The following is a 25,927-nucleotide window of genomic DNA, read 5'->3' on the forward strand; positions in this document are numbered from 1 at the left end:
GTGGTCGCAGCAGGTTTTGGGATGGGAAGAAGCCTATCCCCATTAACAATGTCATCATTTCATGGCAGATGGTTCTGCTCTTCAGCAGGCTGCATGGAATTTGCTATGCAGCGAAGTCTGAGCAAAAGGTTCTTCCTTCAGCCCACCCAGCGTCTGACCCTCGTGGGTTTCCCTTCCTGAACAGCAACAGCAGAGCTGTGGGTTTCACCTAAACAAGGAGCACAATGTGAAGGTTCGGCCCTGCTCAGCAGCTCCCGGGGAGGCGCGTGGAGCTCAGCGCGCTCCGGCCCCGCTCTGCTGCAGCAGCTCCTGCTCGTCGTCCTCGGAGCCCGAGGGGCCCTGGCGCACCTCCTCGTACCACTTGTTGGTCAGGGTCTTCATCTGGATGCGCCCGTCGTGCAGGTCCTGGGGCAAAGCAAAGCACAGCACAGCACTGTCACCTGCTGTGAGAGCCCCTGTGCCAGGGCACGGCAGGGCCAGGGCACGGCAGGGCCAGGGCTCGGCAGGGCCAGGGCTGCTCACATCCCTCAGGACATCACCCACTCCTGCCCTCTGAGCACGCACTGCACCCTGCTTCCCAACAGAAAACATTCCTCAGCCGCTCAGTCAGCTATTATTGCTACAGATGACACTTTTGATGGTGGGTATTTTCACCTGTGTTCTCTAGACAGTCCTGCTCTGTGTGTTTCAGCAACCCTAATGCTGTCTGGAGGGCCTGGCTTTGACTCTCCTCCTCGTGTTCCCAGGGACACTGGGAAGCTTGTGGCCTGCCATGGTGATTCACATGCTTATTTTTCCAGCCTTTGGTTGCAATCTGGATGGCAGCCTATGCTTTTGGCTACCAACTACAAATCAGATGCTTGCTTTGGTTTCTTGATTCCTTTCTGGTTTTGCAATAAATGGCTTTAGTTTTTGTAGGAAAGTGCTGAAATGATACTTTTGAAAAGTACAAAACAAGAGGAAAAACAGTACTTTTGAGCAGGCTAGGAAGATGGAATGTGCACTTACACAAAATTATTAACTCCACAGCCAAAATGCTTCCATGGGAAATTGGAAAAACAGTGAATTCTGTGACTAAGGAGCCTCAGATTTCTGAAGCATGGGAGTGAAAAAGTATTTACACTTTGGGGCCACTCAGTGTTAAATTACTGTCAGATGTTGTTTTGCATTTACAGCCTCAGAGCCTTGTCTCTGGGAAGTGAGCAGTCTGGAAAGCCCAGGGTGCAATGCTGGTGCCTATTTCCAAGATAGAAACTGCACTCTGCAGCAACAGCACAGCTCCAGAAGTCACAGGACCACTGACAGTAAGAGGCAAGAACTGTGTGTGACAGCACTTTAAAAACTCTGCCCGAGTGGCAGCAGCTTTTTCTAGCAGTAGCCAGTGACTCCTGCTGCCCTTCATGGTTCCCTGCACAATTAAAGGCAAGTTCAGCAAATCCATACACCAAGTTTAACTGGGGGAGCTCTGAGATGCTCGTTTAATCCAACTTACAGAGCAGCTGCTCATTACAGCTGCTCTCTCTGTGCATGAGCAATGCACAGATGTCCCACTGTCCCTGCACAAGTCGTGTGGCTGCACGATGAGTCCTCTGTGCTACTGAGGACAATGACCAACCCGAACAGTTTCTCTTCTTCAAGAAAATAAGAAAGACTTACTTCCTGTGTGAGTCTTCTGGTGAAGAAAGGATTCAAATACTCGACATCAAGCCGCATAAACCCTTTGAGGTTCTGGCGCTTTATGTACTGGGCTTCATACTCCTCCTCTGTGAGCTCTGACAAATGCTCGGATTCTATGGTGTTTCCCTGGAAGAATCACAAAGATGGGAATAACCTGAGAGAAGTGGCAGTCATCCCACCTCCTTGCTTCAGCCCCTGCTCTGTGGTGTCCCTCACCACCAGTTGCCATGCTGGAACAATATGGAAATGATCCCCGTCCCAGCCTTGCAGGGCTTAGGACTGTATGAGTCTGTTCAGCTGTTGAATCCCAGAGCCACCTAGCTTCCCTTTCTGCGCTGAAAGGGAAAAGACCTCAAATGTTCCATGTTTTGTATTGTCACTATTGCTGAGAACAGGTTTCTACTGTGCGGGCTTTCTCTTGTGAGCTGGACAATGCTTTCATCCAGCAAGCACCACTGCTGTCATCGTCCCACTGAAAATGAGCCTGTCAAACATGCCCTGTCCCTGCACTCTGCCTGCACTTCCTTGTGTGGACAGTGCAAGGCAATTCTGAAGACTACAATCAACCTCATGCAAAGAGACAATGTTCTTAAGATCCTCCAGAACAATACCCTGCATATACTCTTCAATGGTTTAGAGAAAAACAGGCAAAAAATATTCTGTGATACTTTTTATTCTCATCTTTTGCACAAGAGGTTCCAGAGTGGCTCTTGGCTTTGTCAGATCTCTTGCTTTGCCAGAAATTGCTTTAAAATAAAGTCCAGTCAGAGAAGGGCTATTGTTATGACCTTCTCATGGCCTTTGAATTTTTCAAAATAATTTCCATCTGTCTTTTATTATTAATTTCCACCTCACACAGTACCAACTACTTTCTCTCTGTATATGACTCAATCCTCTATTATCTGCTTTTCCAGGGATTACTTTAATTTATATAGATCAACCTGTAATTGGATTGGATTAAGAGACTATTTCTCCTCCCCTTGTCCAAATATATTTTGTATAAACACTAACCAACTCTGTCTTCGGGATATTTTAAAATTATATTGCTTGGCTTTGTCCTACTGCCTTGGCTTTTTCTACTGCCTTCATCTTACTTTTTAGTAAAAAATCATGTACTAGTCCTTAAAAATGTCTAAACTGAAAAAAAAACCCCACCAAACCCCAGTGATGCTCTGAATGAAACCCCAAACAAACCATCTTCTCTGTCTTGCTAAGATTGACGTCCTTCTTGCTCCTCTTGCGTGGCTTGGAGTCCTCGATGTCCACGAGCCGGATGAGGGGCATGGTTCCCCCTCCCAGCAGCAGGATGGTGAACAGCACGATGATGATGGTCGTGGTGCCGATGAGCTGCCGCTTCTCGATGGGCTCCAGGCCCAGGTGGAGGCTGAGGGCATAGGGAATGGCACCACGTAATCCTCAGGGGAGAGAACAGGGCAGCAAGGGAGAGTCAACCAACAGCAACGCCTGAGCACCCGGAGAGCCCAACAGCAATGCTCCACCCTCTAAAGGGTCTCTACAATCGCGTGGCATGCCCGTTATCCACCACTTGGCTGCCACCCTAAAACAAGTCTGTGCATTTCAGACACTGCTGTTCAAACTGTGAAGCTGTTGGGCCTAGAGAGACAAGCAGCCTCCACGCAGAAAAGCTCTCGTGGGGCTCCAGCACAAAGGGGAAAGAGAACATTTCCTTGCACTTGGGTTTCGGAATAGTGCAAATGTTCAGCTGAGTTTTTATCAACCAATGAAAAACCAGTTCCTCCTCAAGTGGGCCACACAATGAAAGAGATAAAACATTTTTTCTGGTTCTCAGTATTCTGAGCTTTAACTTACCACTAAACCACATGATAAACATCATTTTGGGAGTGATTTTATGATCACGGAAAAAGTTGAGTAGGTAGGAAAGCGGAAAAATATTCACTGCTCTACCAAAGAGAACCAGCACCTGAAAAACAGAAATAAACGCAAAAGACCATTTGATGTGTTACATCCATGAGGCCCCAGGTGCAGCTGCTTTTACAGGGGAAGGTGAATATGTCTTTTTTGCTCACAGGCAGGTGTGCTGCTCCATGAACAGAGAGAAACCCCTCAGCACAGGGCATTGTGGAATTTTGCTCCTGAAACATTTTCTCTGCTTAACTGAAACTAAATCAGACCTGCCACTGATGGAGACCAGGCAGCTTTACTTATGATAAATAAGTGGAACCCAGGAGGCATTCCAGGGAGACCAAGAAGTACTTTGGGTAAATGTGCTCATCAGTTCAGTCACTCAGCTCCTTTAATCATTCCCTTGGTGCAGCAGCCAAGAGGCAATAAGGTATTTCTATTGTCTCCCTGTGGCCCAGTTGCTCAGAAAGGCCAGGAGCCAAACAAATAGCACGTCAGCCTGTTTCTCAACACGTCCCTGGCTATGGCTATAAAACATACCCCACACTGAAGCAACACTTTTGAGAGCAGAAAAGAAAAAAAAAGCAGACTATTGATTTAATGGCAAACAATTAACAAACACAGAGAAAACTTTAACTCAGAGAAGGGCAAGGTTTTCTCAGAGCATTGTTTTTAAGCTCCACTACAAACAGACCTTGATAAGGTAAATATCCTAGAATTAGTCAGCAGGATCCTTGAAGGGTTGTGCTGTTTTCCTTTATGAATCACCCCAAAATTACACAATTTGCATTACACCTGAGAGAGCAATGCCACCCAGAAGGAAGTGTCACACCTTAGATATATATTAGACAGGGAAGTTGTGTGCAATGCAGGCAGAGCAGTTCCCTGTGCTGATATCCCTGTCTGGGGAAGCTGTAGATAACAATCCTTCCCTTGAACCATGCACTGAATGGGCCAGTGTCCACTGCTGTACACAACTGGAAATGGACCCACATTGCCCTCACTGGACTCTGCAAAAGGAAACACACTTCTCATGCTGATATTAAACCATTATAATGGCAACAGGTGGAGGCAAGTCCCATGTGAAACGTAATTCACAGAGTCGCTGCACTAAGGCACACTGAAATGGGCTTAAAGACAATGAATTAGGAAAGGAGTCAGAGAATTTTTTATAAAAACCTATAAATCATAACAATTATTCTAAAATCTTTTAACTGTAAGGTGTTTCCCCCTTCCCCAATACCAAAAATGCATCTAAAAAGATATGGAAGAATGTAAATACCTACTATGCACCAGATGACAAACGACATTTCAAACTTGTGAGGAAAACTAAAAATTGACAGGCCAAGAAATGCAAAAACACACGTTTCTGAAAAAGAGAAATCACATTTAAATAAACAATTCTAGAAAACCTTTTCTACTCCTGTTATTAATTACTACATACAGTACATAAAACGGGATTTCCTGACCAAACCCTGGACAGCTGCTGGTGATCACTAAGGAGTGGTTAAGTTCCCTCTGCAGCCAAGCCACTCCCTGATCACACTGCAACCTCCTGCAAACAATACAGAATTCATTCATGGCAGCCCCCAGAAATCAGGGACATGTTTGTAATGCAGGAACATGTCATTTCTTCAAAGGTTGGGTTTGGAAAAGAAACTGGAAAGGCTCTTGGATTCTGAGCTCCTTGTACCACTACCTCCAAAAATCTCCATATGTAAAGTTTTTGCAAGTAGCTTTTTATATAAAAAAAAACATTAAAAACCCCACTCAACCCCCATCCCCTAGAACTAAAAACAGACTAGAGGAACACACGAGTCAGAGATCTCTATTTGGCCATCAATCTTATGGCAAATCTTAGCAGGAGCCTGCAGGATGGGAGAGAGATTTACTGCATGTTTTATCCAGTGTGGCAGGAAAGGTGACTTTTGAGTGCCTTCCAGTCTCCACTCTCAGGAATTCTTCTCTTAAAGACAGGCACCATTGACACACAAGTGCCTGGATGCAAATTCACACCTCTGCTGCTCCCAAGAGAATCACCGTTACATGCAAATGAAATTTGGAACTATTAATACTGGCTTTGATAGCAGGCAGCACCTACCACACATGAAAGCAACAGTTCTGAGTGTCTGCTGCATCAGGATCTGTGTCACTGGGGACAGGTTGTGGTGTGTGTAGTGAGACATCACGATGCCAGAGAACAGGATTGCCATGATACCTGTGGGCAAGAACGAGGCACTCAACAGAAGACTCTGCAAGGATTTACTGCTGAGACCCTCCAGAGTAATCTTCTCACAAGGCAGAACTGCTTCTACAGCAACACAAATATTTTAACATATCAAACAGAGCAGTCTGAACTCATTTTGCTACTCACCTGAGAGTGAGATCCCTTCTGCAAGTCCATAAGGAAGGTAAGCAAAGATAATCATCATCCCAAATTCTAGGGAAGGTGTCTTCCTTAAATCAATGTGCTTTAGCACGTACACATGGAAATGTTATGGAAAAAGTAAATTATAAAATAAAGAAATACTTTGATGTGTTCATTCCATTACAAAAAAATGATTATGCTTAATGTACTTCTCTACTGAATAGCCATTAAAATCTACATATTGGCCTTCAACTCAAGCATGGAAAGATCAGTAATTTCTTATGAGAGGAATGTTTCTCACAGAAGCTACTGCTGGTAGAATCCTGTCAGAAGAGAGAGTTAGAGACAAAAAAAGATCTCTTACTGATGCGCCTCTACATTAGTGATAAAAACAGGTAAATCAAATACTTTGGAGGCACAAGTAACTGTAAAGGGCAAATAAGCTGCTCTTCTCTTTCACTTAGTATAATTTAGATATGAGTCAAAAAAGTGTTGAATATCTGTTACCCTCTTTTGTTGTGATGTATGGAATAATTTCAAAGTCTGTTGAATTAGGCTGATGAATCAAAAGGGGAAATAAGTCTGTATTTAATCAAACATTCTATTCCTCTTGTTTACGAACAAAGCGTTTGGCAGTGTGTCCCAGCTGATACAAGTACAGCTGTACAGCCCTGAGCTCACACAGTGAAGTCAGAGCTAGCATTAAACAAGCCCAAAAAGTAACAAAGGTGTCTGGGCTACAGCAAACAGCCTCCCTGATCTCAGCAGAGCAGCTCCTGGGTTGTTTAGCAACCAATTCATGGAAGTCAAGAGGCAAAATATAACCCAGGGTAAATCCAAACAGAACAGTGTCTGCATTCAGCTGCCTGCACATGATCCACAGGGACAAACGAGCTGGGCTGACTCAAAGGCCCCCGGGAAAAGCAGCTTTTATTTCTTTTTAATTAGCTGTTTTATGTATGTAAAAAAGAAGCCATATGCTTGTTAAAATGGATTGGTATTGAAATGGAATTAATATATTTTGAATTTACAAACCAATTACCATATCTTGTAACACTCCAATGCACATAAGCTATTATACAACATTTCAGACCTTAATTATGTTCATAAAAATTTGATGCCACTTTTAATACACTTCCATGTACACTAACATAAACCCAAAATAATGTCTAATAAGAAATATCCTCTAAGAAATGCTGGAGAAGATGGGAAGAAAAATACTACTAGAATGTTGCAGTTCACCAATGTATACATCTATATCACCAAAATTAAAAAAAGGATATTAATGCAGAAATAAGACCAGTAAGTGTGCCAAGTGCTGCAGAGCCAAAGAACATCTTGAGAAAGTATCCCAGCGCCTGTAGAAAAGTTTGCCATCCACTTACATCTGACATATTTTCCCTTGTCAGACCTTCCGCTGTGCTAGATACAATTAAAAGAGAAATAAGAAGAAATGGTTATACATTCTAAGCCTGGATCCAAAAATATCAAACATCTTTTGAGCATAACAACAAAAAAACCTCCCATTTCTTTGTTGCTACCACTCTTAAAAGGCTTTTACTGTGATATATATAACAAGAGGAATGTCAAAAGATGTTAAATCAAGCCTCAGTGTAATCCCCAAAGGGAAACCTAATTCTGCTAAAAATCCAGCATTGCTCCTCTGAAGAATCCCAGAATGGCGTAAATAGGCTATGGTGATGCCCAGTATTTGAAAACAATGTTCAAACTTGGAAAAGGAAAAGAAAACACGTTTTACAGCGGTAAAAACTCATGTGATCCTCTGAGAAGAACAAATGAACAGGAAGAACTCTCATCAAATATTTAGGTGTGGATGAGAGACAAGAAGGTCACTGAAGGAAAACAAAGCAGCTCTTTACAGGAAAGGGGAGAAACCTCTTTGAATTTCAGGAATATAGTTCATGAAAATTCTCTGCAAAGAACACAGAAATTCTAGCTAGTGTTTCCTTTGGCTGCTTTTAGCCTTCAGTATCTTCCCTGAAAGCACCACAACTGTAATAAAAGCAATTAATTCATTAGAAAATTTCTCTGACTTCACTACCTGCTTGGCACAGCTGTTCCTTCTACACACTGACAGTCACATCTATTGGCTTCAGCAATAAGATGAGGATCTATCTATCCATTCTTTACTCTTTCAGCTTATCACAGGCACAAGATAAGGATCCTGGATGTTTCCCATGGCAGCCCCATCATAAACACAACCCCACTGCATGGACATGCTGCATTCCTCCCCAGCCAGAGCGGGACTCTGGCACAAGCCAATGGCATGGAGAGAGCAGCTCTGGGAAGGTGAACATTTCTGTGCCTGACAGGTGACATCTGGGGCTCCTGCTGTCAGGACCCTCAGATGGAAAGAGAACTGACAATAATGGAATTAGACAGCAATCAACTGGCTAGGGTCAGTGAGATAAGGCACTGAGGCAGGGGTAACGAGGCAACCATTTACTGCCTTCTGCCCGTGCAGTTCACGTTACAGATTGCTTTTTACACAGAAGCACCATACAAGATTCAGCTTTACACCTGAAATACACAATTTGTTCCAAAGGAAGATGGAAGAATAACTGTAGACCAAAAAACTAACAGGAAATGATGTAGTTACTGTTTCCATAAATATGTGTGGCTCCAATGCACTTACTTGGTCAGGACAATTGAGACTGCATCGTTGAGAATACTTTCTCCAAAAACCAACATGTTAAGCACAGGATCCACATTAAGGGCATTGAAAATGGCAATAGTTGCCACGGGGTCAACTGCAGATATTAAAGAGCCGAAAGCAAAACTGGGAGAACACAAAGGAGGAAATTAGATGAAAGAAAAGCACCTACTTAGTAACTTACATGAACAACAGTAACAAAGCCCATTTGTATTACAGTTTCCACACAGTGATAAGAAAGTATTTTCTTTCCAGTCATAAGAACTTGGCCAATTGCCAAGTTCTTGAAAAATTTACATTATTGATACTGAAAAACTTATTCTGTCTTCTAAGAGAGGATGTGGACAAGGAAGCTATACCCTTATCACATATATTAATAATACCTACTAATCTACGTTTACAAATCTTAAAGTTTGGTTAAAATACCCAGTATCTCTCTAAAGAAATCACTGAGCACAGAACAGAATAGGCTAGAATGCAAAAGAATGGAATATAATACAATACTATTTGGAAATAAGGATGTAACAAACAGGGCATAGAAGTGTTCCATCTATTTCTCAGTTTCATATACAATGTTGAATCCCAGCAGTCTAAACACTGACCAAAAGAGATGGCCAGCTGTAGTGCATTTCCCACCTGCAGCTATCCTGAAGAAAGCTTTATTTCATATACTACACCATTGCCCCAAGAGCTTACCTGTCTGTCATGTTGAGTTTATAAATTACATCAGCCTGAAAGAACAGGTAGAACATAATCAGAGTTAACTGTGGTGCTCTTCTGCTCTTAAAAACCAAACTATTCATCAAATCCTGAGTTCATTATTAAGAAAAATTCACAGTAATGATGTTGTCCAATTTAACACTGCCCTCCAACAGTAATCTACTGCTACAGTTCTGGTCACCCAAGATCAGGGAACTAGAGCAGAGTAACCAAGACATTCAGAGGAAGAGAAATCTGAGTGGCAAAGAGGAAAGTATAGGATGCTTGGCTTTCCAGAATGAAGTCAGAGAGAAAAGATAAATATCTGTGTCTACATGTAACCAATGGGAAACACCAAACCACAGAAGTAAAAAAAAAAAAAAAAAAAAAAAAAAAAAAGTAATATTGTAGAGTATAAGATGGCTCTAGAGAACACAGGTTTTGGAACAGCCTTCCAAGAAGATTGTGGAAGTCAGAAAAAAGCAAAACTCAAGTCCTAATTGCTTTTCCCATGACACATGCTGTGTCACAGAGTCACAGAGCTCAGGCTGGGAGGGAACCCTGAGGTCACCTTCCCCACCCCTCCTGCTCCACAGGGCCCTTGGAACACATTACCCAGGATCGTGTCCAGAGAGCTTTTGAGTACTTCCAGGGAAGGAGACTCCACAGCCTCTCCAGCAATATCCATGGAAGGGGGTGTATAACACTGCCTTCGTGAGGGCAGAGAACTGGATTTGTGACCCAGGAATTCACTTTCACTCTATTTGTCTGCTCTTGAAAAAGGGACTTTCAAGCAACAAGCCAGATAAACTCAAGTGCTTCAAAGCAGTAAGTCTTACCCGGCCCAGGAAATAGATTCCTCCACCTACAATGAAAGCTGATATTGCAGTGCCAAATACTGAGAACAGAATGATGGAACCAATGTTCTGAAAAAAATTACCCTGGAACACAGTAATAAAATAAGTAAATTAGTACAAATGGCCTGAGGGAAAACTCATGTTTGGGTTTCCATTTAATTAGATTCTAGCCCACAACTGGGTTTCTGATTACAAAGGCTCAGTTTGGCTCCAGGTACCCCAGGACACACATCCACAGCATCTGCCTAGAGAGACTGCAGCTCTCTTGAGGACAATAGCAATTCCTCTGATTCCCAGGACTGATTCCCAGTCTGGCACCATAACAAGAACCCAGTCCTCAGTGAAACAGCTGGATATTCACCAGCACTTGGACATATTCCCCACCTGGCAAAAGTGTAAGTTAATCCCTCTGCAGGAGATAGGGCATGTGAAAAAGGCTCGTACACTTCCCAGCTGCTAGTCCATTGCTTGTGATTTCGTATGAGAAGGTCTCCAGTGCTGGCAGCAGCTCCTGGTATCAGCACAGCCACTGTTCCCTCCCTCTCCTGCAGCACAGCTGGGGCAGAAGGGCTGCACAAGGGAGCACCAGCCCCCTCGGCCAGGACGAGAGCTGTGAGAAATGCCCATGGAAACACGGGCCCCCAGGCAAGGGTCACGACCTTGCACGCATTTTCCTCTTCTTCAGCTGTGGAGTGACCCCACCTTTCCCACTTCTGATCTTACACCTTCCCACTTCTCCTCCTCCACAGCAGCCCTTGTACAGCTCTGGTGAGGTAAGAAACCTCTCCAGCCAAGGAAAACCTCACCTGTGCTGTACCCAACACCTTGCCAGCACTCAGCTATCAGCAACAAGCTACATTCCCTGCACTCTGGGTTGAAGAGGTTTAAATTTTGCACTCTCCATTCCCTAATGATTAATATAATGGAATTTAATGCAATTATCCTAAGCTTCATGGAGATAACTAAAAGCAGAATCAGTTCCAAACAAAACCTCAACATCCAAAATTAGTGTCTGGCAGGGACTGACCTTGTGCAGTGAATATCCAGATTCAAATATAATAGGTGGAAGCAAAAGCAGAAAAAACATATTTGGACGAAACATTTCTTCTTCCTGCAAAAAAAAAAAATTATAATTTCAGGGATATCATCATTATTGAAATAACATCAAATCTTCCAAAAGAACAGCTATTAAAAAAATAGTGATGGAAAATGAAAAATCTTTCTCCCTTCTTATCATGAAGTAGAAGACTGAAGAACAGTAGACTATTCTAGGGCTGCTACTTCTATTGTTCTTTATCAACCTAGTGATAAAAAATTAGGAGTTACTTATTTTAAATTATTGTCTCCAAAAAAGCTGCATAGAAAACAGGTTATTTATGGTAAAGGAAAAATCTTCCTGTTTCCACGAGAAGTATTCCCACTTTATCTGAGAGTCTGGAAATCTGTAAGGACTGCCAAGGAACAGTGACCTCTTGGCCAATGTTTGAACAGAACAGGTTAATTGGGACCAAGAAGTTTCTCTGGAAAACTCATCACCTGACAAGAAAATCACATCATCAGCCCAGTGGCCCTGCAGGTGACCAGGCTCAGGTGACACACCACCGAGGAGCCTGAGGCTGGATTCTTCTCAGCAAATGTAATTTCTGCCTGAATTGAATGGTACTATTCTGATGGTTCCTTTTTGCCATCGCAGTGATATAAATGGAACCCACCATGAGGTAAGATGCTATTTTTTTGTGTCCTCAGTCTTTGTCACTTATCTCATCCCCTGGCTAACACTGCTCATGCTGTACCCCCAGCCTGGCACCCTGGTTTTTCTGCTGACAGAGTAGGCACAGAAGGCAACTGAATCCCAGCTGAGGGGCCAGTCTCTTTACCCACCTGTCTCCTTTCTCCTGTCACCTCCACAAGCACCAATTAACTTGTCTAAACCCAGGGTAAACAGCTGATGGACCGCTCTGTTCTAACACCAGCTTTCAAACAGAGGTACTCATCTCTTTAAAGGGTCGTTCCTGCCTGTACCACTGATAACCATCCGAAAGGATTTGGGGGGCTTAGGAAACAAACCCCATCCTTTGGAAACGCTGCAGCCCCTGACTGTGCACGCACAGCCCTGAGTCAGTGGCTGACACTGCCTGCTCCTGTCACTGCCAGCAGCACTGCCACTGCCAGCACAGCAACTGCACCAGGGCAAACCGCAGGGCTGAGCCGCTGCACTCCATGAAAGCCCTGAAACCAGAGCTGGACCAGGAACTGAGAACTATGGAAAGGAAGCACTGTGTTTGTGCTGCACAGAAGCAGAGGAAAATAAAACAGGAGGACTCTGACTACCAGCTGTGCTAGCCAAGAACTACCAGCAAGCACAAGGTCTTAGTGGTGAACCTGAATGAACACTTAGTAAGGTGTCATCTCTAGAAATTACAGAGCAAAGGTTTCAGGGCAGGGATATGAGCCAAGATTTTCTTTGTACAGGGATATAGTCTGCAGTTAAATATGTCATTTTCATCTTATCAGATAAACAGAAGGTATTCAGTAAATTTAGAACCATTTATAACCATGTTATAAAGTCCATAATTATTGATTAGAAAATTTCACATCTAACATTACAACAGCCTATGTTAAAACATAAACTTTACTGCAGTGAAAATAACTCAAATAAGTAAAAAATAATGTGATATCTGTGGCCTTCCACCTTGGCTGACAACATGAGCAAGCACAGCCTCCCAGGATGTGACCAACACTTCCCAGAAAACCCCCACTTAATTCATCAGCTCTGATCAGTATTTGCCATGTTTAGAGAACAAGTGCTCCTATCAGAGCATGAAGCTTTCTTTTTCCTTCTTACGTGCATGATCGTACTCAGATTATTTTATTTAATCCATAAGAAACTAATTTAAAATGCTGATGTTGTGGTCATTTAACTGATTTTCAATTTTAAGTCAAAGCCAGTTGGCACAAATCATGAATGAAAAAGCACTAACTACTGCAGCCCCCACTGCTTCTAATGACTTCATATGTAAAAATGAAATATTACAACACAACTGCTGAGCTATGTAATTGTTTAAACAAGTGTACACAGAACCAATGTAGTTAGTTGACAAAAAAAAGTATAATATGTAGTTCAAAAGCTACATCAGACTGAAAATCTATGCATTTTAATGTACTTCAACTAAGGAGAAAAAGATCTTTCTTTAGGGCAATAACTGCCAAGAAATATAAAACTGCAAGCTAGGATCAAAATCCAGTACTCAGACCAAGACGTTCAGCTGGCTGATAAAAATCCTGTTTAGAACTGGCAATTCAAATCACTGTGACTTCAATCAGTTCACTGATCTAATAAATTATTTGGTGCTGTGAAACAAAATCACAGTTTAAATGCTGCAAGATTTTAAATTAAAGCAGGAATAGGGAAGAGTTCATTGCTTTGATAATGTGGATAAACAGTAGGAGGCAAAATCCTTGTTTCACTGGAGACTTCTACCAGGACTTGCCCTCTAAAACATCAAGTATTACAAAGCCTTTTTCATAAGATTTAGAGATTTTTCTACAATTAAAAATTAATTGTTACAACTATACCTTCCAGTTGGCCAGCTTTTGAGCCTCTATGATTTTTATGAAAGCTCCCATAAGGATACCTAGGAGAGAATAAGAAAACAATCTGAAATACGTGTCACTGTTTAACAGCTCTCCAAGTTTTAGAAGTGAAAACAAGGCAAAACATAGTGCAGCAAGTTAGTTTCATTCCTAAACCACGAAAACACTGAGTGGTTTTGGGTTTAATCCCCAAATACCCAGTTTCCAATAGGTTACATAACTGCAGAGTTTCCCTGCACAACAGATTGTCTCTTGGGATATCCCAACTCCAAGCAGACCTACTGAGAGTGTGATGCTCACTGGTTCAGAAAGATAACAGGCTTAACTACTCAAAAACATTTCTCATCTAAGCTGCACTCAAATGAAATTTCACCTTTCTTGCTGAAGAATCAGGAAGTTATGAGTTAGGCATCTGTGCTTCATGTCACTTCAATATTATTTGCAGTTAAAGCAGCTTAAATGAAATCAGTCTTCTCCACAGAAGTGGATTTTGTTTGAATGAAATCATAGCACTTTCTGGCAATGAAGAAGGCAACAAACTCTGATCAGGGTGGAGATCCTGTCAGAACTATTTTCCAAATGAATTACACACTGTTTAAGTCATGTAGAAATAACGTGAATACAGAAGAGAGAATTTTATCAAGGCTGCCGTAAACTCAGCGGTTAAAGGTTATCGCACCCGTTCCTCCTGTACATCTTCAAACATAAAACTGTAACAAGATTTCTTCTGGAAGTCGTGAAGATAACTCATGAATTGTCATTAATTGTTTTCAAATAGTTACAGGGAACTTGGCTTTAGCCAGATTTCAGATCTGTGTTTCTGCATACTTGCATTTTGTAATTTACAGAATGGAGACTTCACAGTCAAACACTGGGACAGAAGTCAAATACTCCAAATGAAAGGTACAGAGTGTCTGAGAAGCTTGAAGTATGCTTTCCTGTAACTCATGTTAAGTGTGCTTTTCTGTAACTCATGAGACCTCCTCTCACGCTGTAGCTAACAAAAGAGTCTCACAAACAGAATCACATGGATTACTGCTGATGGATGTGTCACACACACAAAGCCATGAGGCCTAAGCCTTCTTTTATACAAAAATCTGGGAAGGCATCGGTCCCAGAGGGTAGAAATAATTGCTCCATGAAATGGTTTCTACGGAAAGGAAGAGGAAAACGTAAATGAAGGAACATCAAAGGTCTGCTGTTCTTGAAGGAGAGGATGCAGACACAGCCACTCACATGCCACATACATTTACAAACTACCCTTCCTTTATTACTAAATGAATGAATGCAGGTTTAGATCAGCTGTTTCTATTAAATCAGGCAGGTCAGTTTTGTCAAGGGGCTAATTAGAAGGGTAAGTCTGTAACAGTTAATCTATACCTCATTAAAAAAGAAATTATAGTCATTTTCTTATTGTAACCCACCTTTATTTTTCCTGAGAACTCATGTTAAAATGTTAAAACTCAGTAACAAATTAAAGAGAAAAAAACATTTCTGGAAACTATTTTTACCAAGAAAGTTCCAGCAACTTATAAAGATGAGGATCAAAATCCAGCTTCAGAGAATGCACTCCCACCCTGTCCACCAGGAGAGACACACCCTCTAGAAAACATAAACCAGAAGCTTCCGAGCAGCTTAGACAATGGGAGGAAAAACACTTGTGAAAATCATACTTCTCTTCTCTGCTGCCACTTTTATTAGCCTTCAATAACTTCCTGAGAGGATTTGCTTAATTTACAAGTCAAAACAGGACACACCTCACTTCTGGCACTGCTGGCAAAACTGGATACGTGAAGCTCAAGCTGTGCTCTTGCAGCTGTGCAGAGCATTAGCAGGACCAGAGGGTCGCTGAGCAGCTCTGAGCTGGCAGCTCCAGGGATCACACAGGTGCTGGACTCTCACCAGGGCTGAGAGTACTGCAAATGTGACTGAGCCTATAAACTAACTACATAAGGCTGAAGTGACACGGGACATCTGTTACCTGGGCTGCTCCTGGCTGTGACACCCTGCTGACGCACAGGAATTGCATCTGCTGCTATCACATCACCTCACTGGGGGGACAGACTGCTGTGGTCCACCCCAAAACCCAACTGAGCACGTTCCTGCACGGCCTATGACCAGAACCTCTGACCAGAACACAAGAGATGGAGCACTGCTCCTTCTGACCCACCCTGAGCAGCAGCAACAGCCCTGGCAAGGAGCCTTCCTGCTTCTTGAGCAGGATTTTGTTGGGGCTCACAGGAGCACAGCACACACCAATACTAAATCCAACAACTAAAACCCTTCTCCTGCAGATGAGATGCCAGTAACAAGAAACAGAAAGAGGAGAATGTCTGTGCCTCTGCTGCTCTGCACAGCTCAGCAGGAGCAGGGACACCTCTGCTCTGCACTGCCCAGCATACACAGAATGATTGCAAAAAAATCCAAAACTATGCCAGCAAGAGCAATCACTACACTGCTGCATTTTATATTGGGGATTATGTTTAAATTTAGATTAGCTATTTAACAGCCACGGTAACTAACCTGATCTGAAGCCAAATCCACACACTGTACTTGGGTTTTTGTGTACAAAGGGGAAGGATACTGAAGGGACAGTGATGTCCTTTAGGCACCTTTCAGGACACAGGGAGATACAAGACATCTCACCTGTCCACGGCAACAGTGTAAGGAGGGAAGGAAAGAGAAGTGTGTCAGCAGTGAACCAAGCACTGGGTGGGTCCTGTGAGGATGACAAAGTGAGTCAGGATGAGCTGCAGCAGCTCTGATCCGTGTCAGGCACAGAACCACAAAGGCACAAAAGTCTGATGGATGATGCTGCTATGAAGATGAGGGGTGTGTGCAACACCCAGCCCTAGGACTGGATCCTCACCCACCTGTTTGCTTTTCTGCTGAACAGAAATACTGAAACTCACATAGGGCTTTGTAAGTGAACGCTGCTTGAAGCTCCAAAATCTACTATGTGAGAAACATGATGTGGTCTCCAGCACATACAGTTATCTACAAATCCAGGGAGTCACACTGCTGGAAAACATGCTTCTCTTTCTGCCAAGTAACAGCTCCAAGCTTTTCTCAATCTAGCACCCGAGATGCAAGGAGATCCCTGCTTTTCAGGAAGCATAAATTACTGACAAGCACCAAGAATATCACTTGCTCCAGTTGAGAAACTGTAAAAATACAGTTAAGAAAAATGAGAGAAGGTACCAGCCTAGCCCCCCAAAAAAAATCTACCTGCTCAACCAGTAATATGGTCCTTTGAGCTGCCTCAGGATTATAACTAAGCATCTTTGTCTTCTTCTTGTATTTTCAGAACAACTGTCAGTGAAAGCATCACCAGCAAGAGAAGCAAAAATATCACAGAATCTTGCAGACAAGTCACAGCTGAAAAACTGGTGCTGGAAACACTCAGAACAGGTTCTTTAAACATCAGACAGAAGTAGAGAAAATAATGTATTTGGCCTGATTTGCTCCTCATTTACACATTTATAAATCAGGAGCAACAGCATACAAATAAATTAAATTACCCTGACATAAAACTATAGGCTTAGAAATACTCCAAATTTATTCCGAACTAATTACACACTTGATCTCCATGAAGAGTGACACTCCTATAACTCTAGCCATAGGAAGAGCTCTTGTCATGGTACTGCTGAGACAGTTAAGGATCTGGCAGTCCAGGTGAGTTTTTGGGATAGTTGCAGTCCCCAGCTACATTAAAATCCCACACTCATAATAAATCAGACATAAATCTGCCAACACTAACATAAACACGTGTACCACCTCAAAGGGAAGGCTGGAGCCTCACCACCAGGGAGTGCTGTACATCTTGTCCTACCCTGAAGATGCAAACCAGAGGAAGATGCCAAAGTACTCGGGTAGTGACATCTCTAGAGGTGTCATTTTCCTGGGCCAGTCTGCGTGTATGCTCATTTCTTTATTTCTTCAATCAGTTTAACTCTGTGAATTACTTGTTTTCTTCACTGCATCCAGTTTGCTGCATCTTTCTAGGGATGGCTAACACACAACAGAGCATTATGTCCAGTGCACACTACTGACAGTCCCTGGATTAACACAAATCCAACATAAAAATGTCGTGGTTACTCACCTAAGGAAACAACAGCCACGCTCTCTGGTAAAAAATGAAGCCGGTATTCTATCAGTAAATGCACCAATATGATGCAAATAGCTGTGAAGGGGAAAAATGGAGATTCAGGAGTGTTGGAAAATAATAAAATATACATTTAAGTAGTATTTTTAAAATACACAAGCAAACTTCCCATAATGATTCAGTAGACTTCACTTTGGCAATAAAACAAGAAGCACCAATGTCAGCAGTGGCTCCCACCACCATAAATGTTCTAAATCCCCGTGCCTGTGCAAAATCCCACTTCACACAGAGAACCAGAGGAGAAATAAACCACTTTGATTTTGAGCTGGCCTGTGTCCTCAGACACAGACTACAGTTAACAGAGATTAACAGACTTTCAGTTCATCATTCACCTATAACAAGAAGACTAAAAAAAATCGTCATGCCACTAGACTGTTCCTCTTGCTGTGCCTGGACTCCAGTCTGAACGGGAAGGATGGGCTTGGGAGGTGTAGGTGCCACCAGCTTGGTAGTAGCAGCCAGCAGAGTGTGGAGGGTGGCATTGATGACTTCATGGGTGGCATTTGCAGACCTGTCAGGACAACAGAATATGTGATTACCCTGGATGGGAGCAGCGCAGCAAAGCCCACTACAGACAGGCACACACCAGATCACAGGGAACTCGCACCGGTGACCAACTCGTCACGGCCGTGTTTTCAAAGCACTCTGATCAGACAAACGCTGCAGTTCCTGCTCCTGGAGCCGACTATTGCTGAGTGCCTCACGCACCAGCCCCGTCCCGCTGTGCAGCGAGCGCCTGACGCCGAGGGCAGGAGCGGCGCACCCGGTCGAGCGCGGCAAGAGCCGCGCTGCCGGTCCCGGCGCGCCGGGCGCTGCGGGCCGCGCCCGCCGCCTCCAGCGCCGAGCCCTCGGCACCGCGGGGGCCCTCGGGCCGCCCGCACCGCGCACCGCACCGCTCACTGCACCGCACCGCACCGCGCACTGCACCGCACCGCACCGCGCACTGCACCGCACCGCGCACCGCATCGCTCCCTGCACCGCACCGCGCACCGCACCGCTCATCGCTCACTGCACCGCTCCCTGCACCGCACCGCGCACCGCACCGCGCACTGCACCGCACCGCACCGCGCACTGCACCGCACCGCGCACCGCATCGCTCCCTGCACCGCACCGCGCACCGCACCGCTCATCGCTCACTGCACCGCTCCCTGCACCGCACCGCTCACTGCACCGCACTGCACCGCACCGCACCGCACCGCGCACTGCACCGCACCGCGCACCGCATCGCTCACTGCACCGCACCGCGCACCGCACCGCTCATCGCTCACTGCACCGCTCCCTGCACCGCACCGCGCACCGCACCGCGCACTGCACCGCACCGCGCACCGCACCGCATCGCTCACTGCACCGCTCACTGCACCGCACCGCGCACCGCGCACTGCACCGCACCGCGCACCGCACGGCACCGCTCACTGCACCGCTCACCGCACCGCGCACCGCACCGCTCATCGCACGGCACCGCGCCGCTCACTGCACCGCACCGCGCACCGCACCGCTCATCGCACGGCACCGCGCCGCTCACTGCACCGCACCGCGCACCGCACCGCTCACTGCACCGCACCGCGCACCGCACCGCTCATCGCACGGCACCGCACCGCTCACTGCACCGCACCGCGCACCGCACCGCACCGCGCACGGCACCGCGCACCGCACCGCACCGCTCATCGCTCGGCACCGCTCACCGCACCGCGCACCGCACCGCTCACTGCACCGCACCGCGCACGGCACCGCTCACCGCACCGCGCACCGCACCGCGAGCCGCTACTGAGGGGGCCGGCACTCCCGGCACGGCACAGCCCGCCCCTGGCCCGCAGCACGACCGATCGCAGCCGGCGCGGCGCGGCGCGGCACGGCACGGCACGGCGCGGCACGGCACGGCGCGGCACGGCACGGCGCGGAACGGAACGGCGCGGAACGGAACGGCGCGGCGCGGCGCGGAACGGCGCGGCGCGGCGCGGAACGGCGCGGAACGGCGCGGCGCGGCGCGGAACGGCGCGGCGCGGAACGGCGCGGAACGGCGCGGCGCGGCGCGGAACGGCGCGGCGCGGCGCGGAACGGCGCGGCGCGGCGCGGAGCGGAACGGCGCGGCGCGGCGCGGAACGGCGCGGCGCGGAACGGCGCGGAGCGGAACGGCGCGGCGCGGCGCGGAACGGCGCGGCGCGGAACGGCGCGGCGCGGCGCGGAACGGAACGGCGCGGCGCGGCGCGGCGCGGCACGGCGCGGCGCGGCACGGCCGTGGCCCGCAGCCCCGGGCCGCCCCCGCGGCCCCGCACTCACTCCGCCATCTTGCCGGGCTCAGGCTCCCGCGGCGCTCCGCGCGCCGCCGCTTCCGGCGCTGGGGCGGGCACGTCCGGCCGCGCGCGCCGGCCGCGGGGGCGCGCGCACCGGCGCGTCACGTGACGGCACCGCTCCGTGTCCCCGGAGCCAACGTCGTGTCCTGTCCCCGGAGCCAACATCGCTCCCTGTCCCCAGAGCCAACATCGCTCCGTGTCCCCAGAGCCAACATCGCTCCGTGTCCCCAGAGCCAACGTCGTGTCCTGTCCCCAGAGCCAACATCGCTCCGTGTCCCCGGAGCCAACGTCGTGTCCTGTCCCCAGAGCCAACATCGCTCCCTGTCCCCGGAGCCAACGTCGCTCCCTGTCCCCGGAGCCAACATCGCTCCCTGTCCCCAGAGCCAACATCGCTCCGTGTCCCCGGAGCCAACGTCGCTCCGTGTCCCCAGAGCCAACATCGCTACCTGTCCCCAGAGCCAACATCGCTACCTGTCCCCGGAGCCAACATCGTGTCCTGTCCCCAGAGCCAACATCGCTCCGTGTCCCCAGAGCCAACATCGCTCCGTGTCCCCAGAGCCAACATCGCTACCTGTCCCCGGAGCCAATGTCGCTCCCTGTCCCCGGAGCCAACGTCGCTCCCTGTCCCCGGAGCCAACGTCGCTCCCTGTCCCCGGAGCCAACATCGCTACCTGTCCCCAGAGCCAACATCGCTACCTGTCCCCGGAGCCAACATCGCTACCTGTCCCCAGAGCCAACATCGCTCCGTGTCCCCAGAGCCAACATCGCTACCTGTCCCCAGAGCCAACATCGCTACCTGTCCCCGGAGCCAACGTCGCTCCCTGTCCCCGGAGCCAACGTCGCTCCCTGTCCCCGGAGCCAACATCGCTACCTGTCCCCAGAGCCAACATCGCTACCTGTCCCCGGAGCCAACGTCGCTCCCTGTCCCCGGAGCCAACATCGTTCCGTGTCCCCAGAGCCAACCTCGTGTCCTGTCCCCAGAGCCAACGTCGCTCCCTGTCCCCGGAGCCAACGTCGCTCCGTGTCCCCGGAGCCAACGTCGCTCCCTGTCCCCGGAGCCAATGTCGCTCCCTGTCCCCGGAGCCAACGTCGCTCCCTGTCCCCGGAGCCAACATCGTTCCGTGTCCCCAGAGCCAACATCGCTCCGTGTCCCCAGAGCCAACATCGCTACCTGTCCCTCAGAGCTGCCATTGCTCCCCGTCCACCCAACCACCCATCTACATTCATCCATCCATCCATCCATCATCCATCATCCATCCATCCATCATCCATCATCCATCCATCCTTCCATCCATCATCCATCCATCCATCCATCCATCCATCCATCCATCCATCCATCCTTCCGTCCATCCAGTGCAAGTCTGAGATGCTGGGCTGACAGGGACATGGGACAGTGTACAACAGCATCACATGCATTTCTTTGATTTCTGGTATGACTAGCTCAGGAAATAAAAGGGAGCCGTACAAACGCACTTATTGAATACCTCAGATTGTTTTAAAGGCCCTCTGAAATATCAGCTGTGAACTAATCAAATGAAATTTCAGATTTATGACAGAGACACTGACACTCATTTACTTAAAAGTGAAAGCAGCCTGAATAGGTATGAACATGCCTGAATTTTAAAAACCAGGGCAGTAGCTGTTTTTCTCCGTGTTACTGGCAGGGCAGAGCTGGAGAATGTCTGGTTTCATGTTGACAGACTGAACCTACACCTCCTTTGCTCATCTGATGTGGTTTTGTTGTGACCTACTTAGATAGTCTTACCACCGTTCTGACCAAGGCTTTTTTTTTTCCCACACTGGCTAATTTCCAGTGATCTGCAGTTTGCTAATCCCATCTGCTTTAACTCATTCTCTGCATTCCAGTAGCATTTGGGACAGAGTTCATGGCTTCAGCCGAGGCACAGCTCATGGGGTGACTCAGAGCTCACAGGTGCTGGTGGAAAATGAGACTGGCACTTTGTAAAGCGGTGCAAGCTGATTTCCAGAGTCATGTGCCCATCTTCCTCCACTTGGAAACGGCAGGACTGCAGGCCTCCAACACATCAGGAACTCAGGCACTTCTGCTTTTTGATCTTAGTTTTCATTGTATACTGGAGTAGAGATTTTGAGCAACACTTCATCCATAAATAATGAAGCTTGATCCAGAATGAGATGCACTTAAGCTGATGAAACACAGGAAATTTCCTTGTGAATACTGTCTTCCTTTTTTCTGTGAAAATGAAAATTCAGAGTTTGCCAAGAATGGCTGGAAGTAGCTGGTCACTAAAAGGTGAATCATCAGTGTTTCCCTTGAGAACGCCTCGAAGAAGAAATTAGAAATTAGTCTTCCGCAAATTTGCGTGGCCTTAGCTAATAATAGCTTTTGGAGTTTTTCTTTGCTTTTCTGGGAAGCACAGTGAAAAAGCCCGAAGTTCTGTTGAAAGGGATAGAGGGAGAGTCAGTGGGATTGTGGCAGAGAAGGACAATGGGGGCCTTGTGCCTCTCTCCTCCATGCAGTACAGCTCCTGCTCTGGGTCCCAGCACAGGAAGAAGCTCCCCAGCTGTGCAGCCCAGTCCTCTTTGGCAGGTTGTTATCCTGTCCTCCTAGAAATCAGAGAAAAATCTCATTGAAAGCACCTCTGGAGAGCTCCATCCATCCTCTCTTTACAGCAGGTCCAGCCTCAAGGGCAGAGGAGGTTGCTTGGGGTCTTGTCCAGAGAAATTTTGAAAATGTCTAAGGAATGGAATGTCTCTATGGATTGAGGTGCTCTGGGAGACCTGTCCTCATGCTGCACCGCTCTCAGGGTGAAGAACTCTTTCTGTTGTGCAGCTGGAAGCCCCTTAGTTGCACGTCATAGCTGGTGCCATGGCAGGCGTCTGCTCCTCCTCCCTTACAGCTGTGCCCACAATGATCTGAGGCAGGAGTAGCCGTGTCCATTCCTGGTGGCTTAAAATCCAGTCAGCCAAAGGTGGAAGAGCCATGGCAGCTGTGCTGGTCAGGGAAAAGGGCATGGCTGGAGTCCTGTGTGATCTTCACCAGTGGCAAAGGGCTACTGCCCTTGTCACCAGAGCAGTGTTCAGTTCTGTACCAGGCTGGTGCAGAACAAGGAAAATCTTAAAATTCTCTTTCCTAGTCATGTGAGTTGTTTGGCATAATGGGTAGGTCATCTGGCCTAAGAAAGAAGGCCAGAAATTGTGCTGGTTTGCTTTTTCTGCTTTTTCTTTGCTTTTGTTTTTTTGGTGGGTTTTTTTTTTTTTTTTTTTTTTGGCCTTGGCCTCAGCCTCATTTTTTGAGTTGTTTTGTTCCTTGAATCTTTCAACTGGTGTGATCAGAAAGGTCCACACTTATTTTGTTTTACTGGCCTTTTAGCTGTCATGTGCTTTTAATCATGAGGGACTGGTGCAGAAAAGGGATGAGTACAGATGTAATTCTTCAGGAGGTGACTGACCTTATCCTCACTGTGCCTGCTGGCCCTGGCCAAAAGGAAACCACAGATGGGGTTTGGGAGCCATGGGAAGGATTCAGGAAGGGATGTGGAAGGGAGGAAGATTTAGCCAGGAAAGTAGAGGCCTGGCAACATAAACACAAACCCAGGACTGAACCTCACAAAGGCCAGGATCTGAAGGAAAAAAAATAAAAACAGGAAAAGGGAAAAAGGTAGATGGAGAAGAAGAGTCCCAGGGTGCATCAGAAGGGGGGAGCACCAGAGCGGTTGGAGGCAACAAGGGCTGTTGGGTCAGGCTGCTGTGAGAACAGGAAATTGCAGCAAGCAGCACGTAGCAGTCTGTCAGCTACTCTGAACTGTCTTCTTCCCTCTGAGCTGCACACACGCTCAGCACAGCACACTCTGGGTGAAGTAATCACAGGTGATAGGAAATTATAACGTCTCGAGTGTTCTGTGCGAAGAGATGGTGATTTTCATGTCTCATCTCTGACTCATCAGCAGGAAATAATACCACTGCTTGTTTGACCTGTTGTTTCCAGTGGGAAGGGGCCAGTCCCTGTAGCTGCCACTGAGCTAACCAAGCCAAGCACCGCTCCACCATCGCGGTGCGCTTGGTGTTTCAAGGACTTGGTCATAAGGAAAGTAATAATTTTGGCAGGGGGCTGCTTCTCACTTGTGGTTTTCTGATGCACAGCTACTGAGCATCTGTTGATTAATTCATGCACTGAATGTTGCTTTTAATAGATCACAGGAATTTCACAGTTGTTTAAGCTCATCTAAGATGATGTGGCTGTAGGTAACTTAGTGTTTAGTTTTAATTCTTAAATTATGCAGAGCAGCCTAAATAGATAGCTGTGTAGAACATCGAGGGCAGGCACAGATTTTATAGTGACCAGCTGTAACCTTGTGCTGGAAATGTTGGGGAAGGTGCTAATTTACAGCCCAGGACTTTGTTCCCACTCAGGAGTGGAGTCTGTCAGCTCTAAAGGCCAAGGGCATGCCAGATTTACTCTGGGGAGTTGGTTTAGCTCTTATGATGATCTTTGTCCTTGAAGACATGTGGGTTTGCCTTTCAGATTATCTATAAACATGGGGATCTCAGGCATGTTGAATTCACCCTTGAGTCAATTATCTCTGGGACAGTGCTGGACTTCTTCTGCAGTGGGGTGCAGCAACAGTGGGAGGAGGCTGCCAGATGTAGGGGAGGTGGAAGTGCTTCAACCAGATTTACTGTAGAACTATCCTACAAGTGTTTAAATACATCAGTTCCTTTCCAAGCTTGGATTCATAGTAAAGTTAAAATATTTCCTGGGTTATGGAGAGGGATTCAGCTCTAAACTCACCTGAAGCCGGATCCTGATTCTGGCATGGAATATAGTACAGGCCAAAATCGAAACTGAGCCAGTGTTTTCAAAGACAAAATCAGCAATACTGAGAACACCAAGACCAGCAGAGGCCTTAAAATGGCCATAGCTGTGGGCTGCGTGTGAGGAGGGAATGCCTATGGCTATGGCACCACAGTACCAACAGGGCTTACAAAAGCCTTTGGGGGCTTCAGCATCACCCAGGATTGGCCCCATTACAGCTGCTGAAGATCTTGGCAGGCTGGGATGTGGGTGCTGGAGAGCTGCTTTGGCCTGAGAACAACCTCTGCACAAATGGATCATCTCCTCTCACTCCCCCTCACAGTCTGAGACTGAAAAAGAGAGAACTGGCAGTACTTTCACAGGGCAGAGGAATGATCTTGGTTATTAAACTCAGGACATTTCTTTATTACACAGGTGAAGGTTCAGCTGCCACTAAGGAGGCAGGGAAAGCATCAGCATGTGATTTGCTTTATTGCTTTGTGAGAGATTCTCTTAGGCTGACTGAAGAAATGCTGAAAATTCTTTTAGACCCTTCACTGTACAGAGTTGTTTTTCCATTTCTTTATGTGCCCTAGCATGTACAACATTTTATTCTCTTGTTCTCTAGCTATATGCAGTAGGCATATGCCTGGGTGCATATGTATACACAGACTTGCACGTATGAACATAAATAAATACATAGGCAGGCAAATTCCAGGCACTAGTTCTTAACAGATAATCTCTCCTGTAGCTTTGTTATCTGTTGTTTGAAACTATTGGATGGTTGGTTTGTTTGCTTTTCATTGCACGTTTAGTCTGGTTTTGACATGCTCAATCTGGAGTTTATCCAGGAGGAAGCAGTGACAATGGGAATCACATTGCGTGGCTGCAGCCAATGCCCAGCAAGATGTAGCCAGGCACCAAAGGTTGTGATTCAGCTGAAA

General features: G+C 46.8%; 1 protein-coding gene across 1 annotated transcript; it reads right to left on the bottom strand.

Annotated features, from left to right (window-relative positions):
• Window positions 1-273: 273 nt before the first annotated feature.
• Window positions 274-20,374, bottom strand: SLC9A8 (solute carrier family 9 member A8). The gene is made up of 16 exons (XM_068208266.1): window positions 20,196-20,374; window positions 18,251-18,486; window positions 17,856-17,936; window positions 13,736-13,794; window positions 11,187-11,270; window positions 10,142-10,243; window positions 9,300-9,334; window positions 8,586-8,729; window positions 7,213-7,351; window positions 5,936-6,041; window positions 5,663-5,779; window positions 4,848-4,930; window positions 3,508-3,619; window positions 2,872-3,092; window positions 1,657-1,803; window positions 274-405 (listed from the first exon to the last, which is right to left on the bottom strand). The coding sequence occupies exons 1-16, from the start codon at window positions 20,372-20,374 to the stop codon at window positions 274-276; spliced, it is 1,977 nt and encodes a 658-aa protein (XP_068064367.1).
• Between the last annotated feature and the right edge of the window lie 5,553 nt (window positions 20,375-25,927).

Source organism: Anomalospiza imberbis, chromosome 17, assembly GCF_031753505.1.
Source record: "Anomalospiza imberbis isolate Cuckoo-Finch-1a 21T00152 chromosome 17, ASM3175350v1, whole genome shotgun sequence".
Taxonomy (NCBI): Eukaryota; Metazoa; Chordata; class Aves; order Passeriformes; family Viduidae; genus Anomalospiza; species Anomalospiza imberbis.

Bases quoted from the DNA above. Each gene is read 5' to 3' on its own strand.
- SLC9A8 (XM_068208266.1), bottom strand. From the start codon at position 20,374: ATGTTGGCTCCGGGGACAGGACACGACGTTGGCTCCGGGGACACGGAG. The intron at 6,042-7,212 runs ATATCCTTTTTT...TTCCATGTGTAC, and splicing joins CTGGTCTTATTTCTGCATTA to GTGCTAAAGCACATTGATTT. The intron at 4,931-5,662 runs GTAGGTGCTGCC...TCTCTTTTTCAG, and splicing joins AACTGTTGCTTTCATGTGTG to AAACGTGTGTTTTTGCATTT.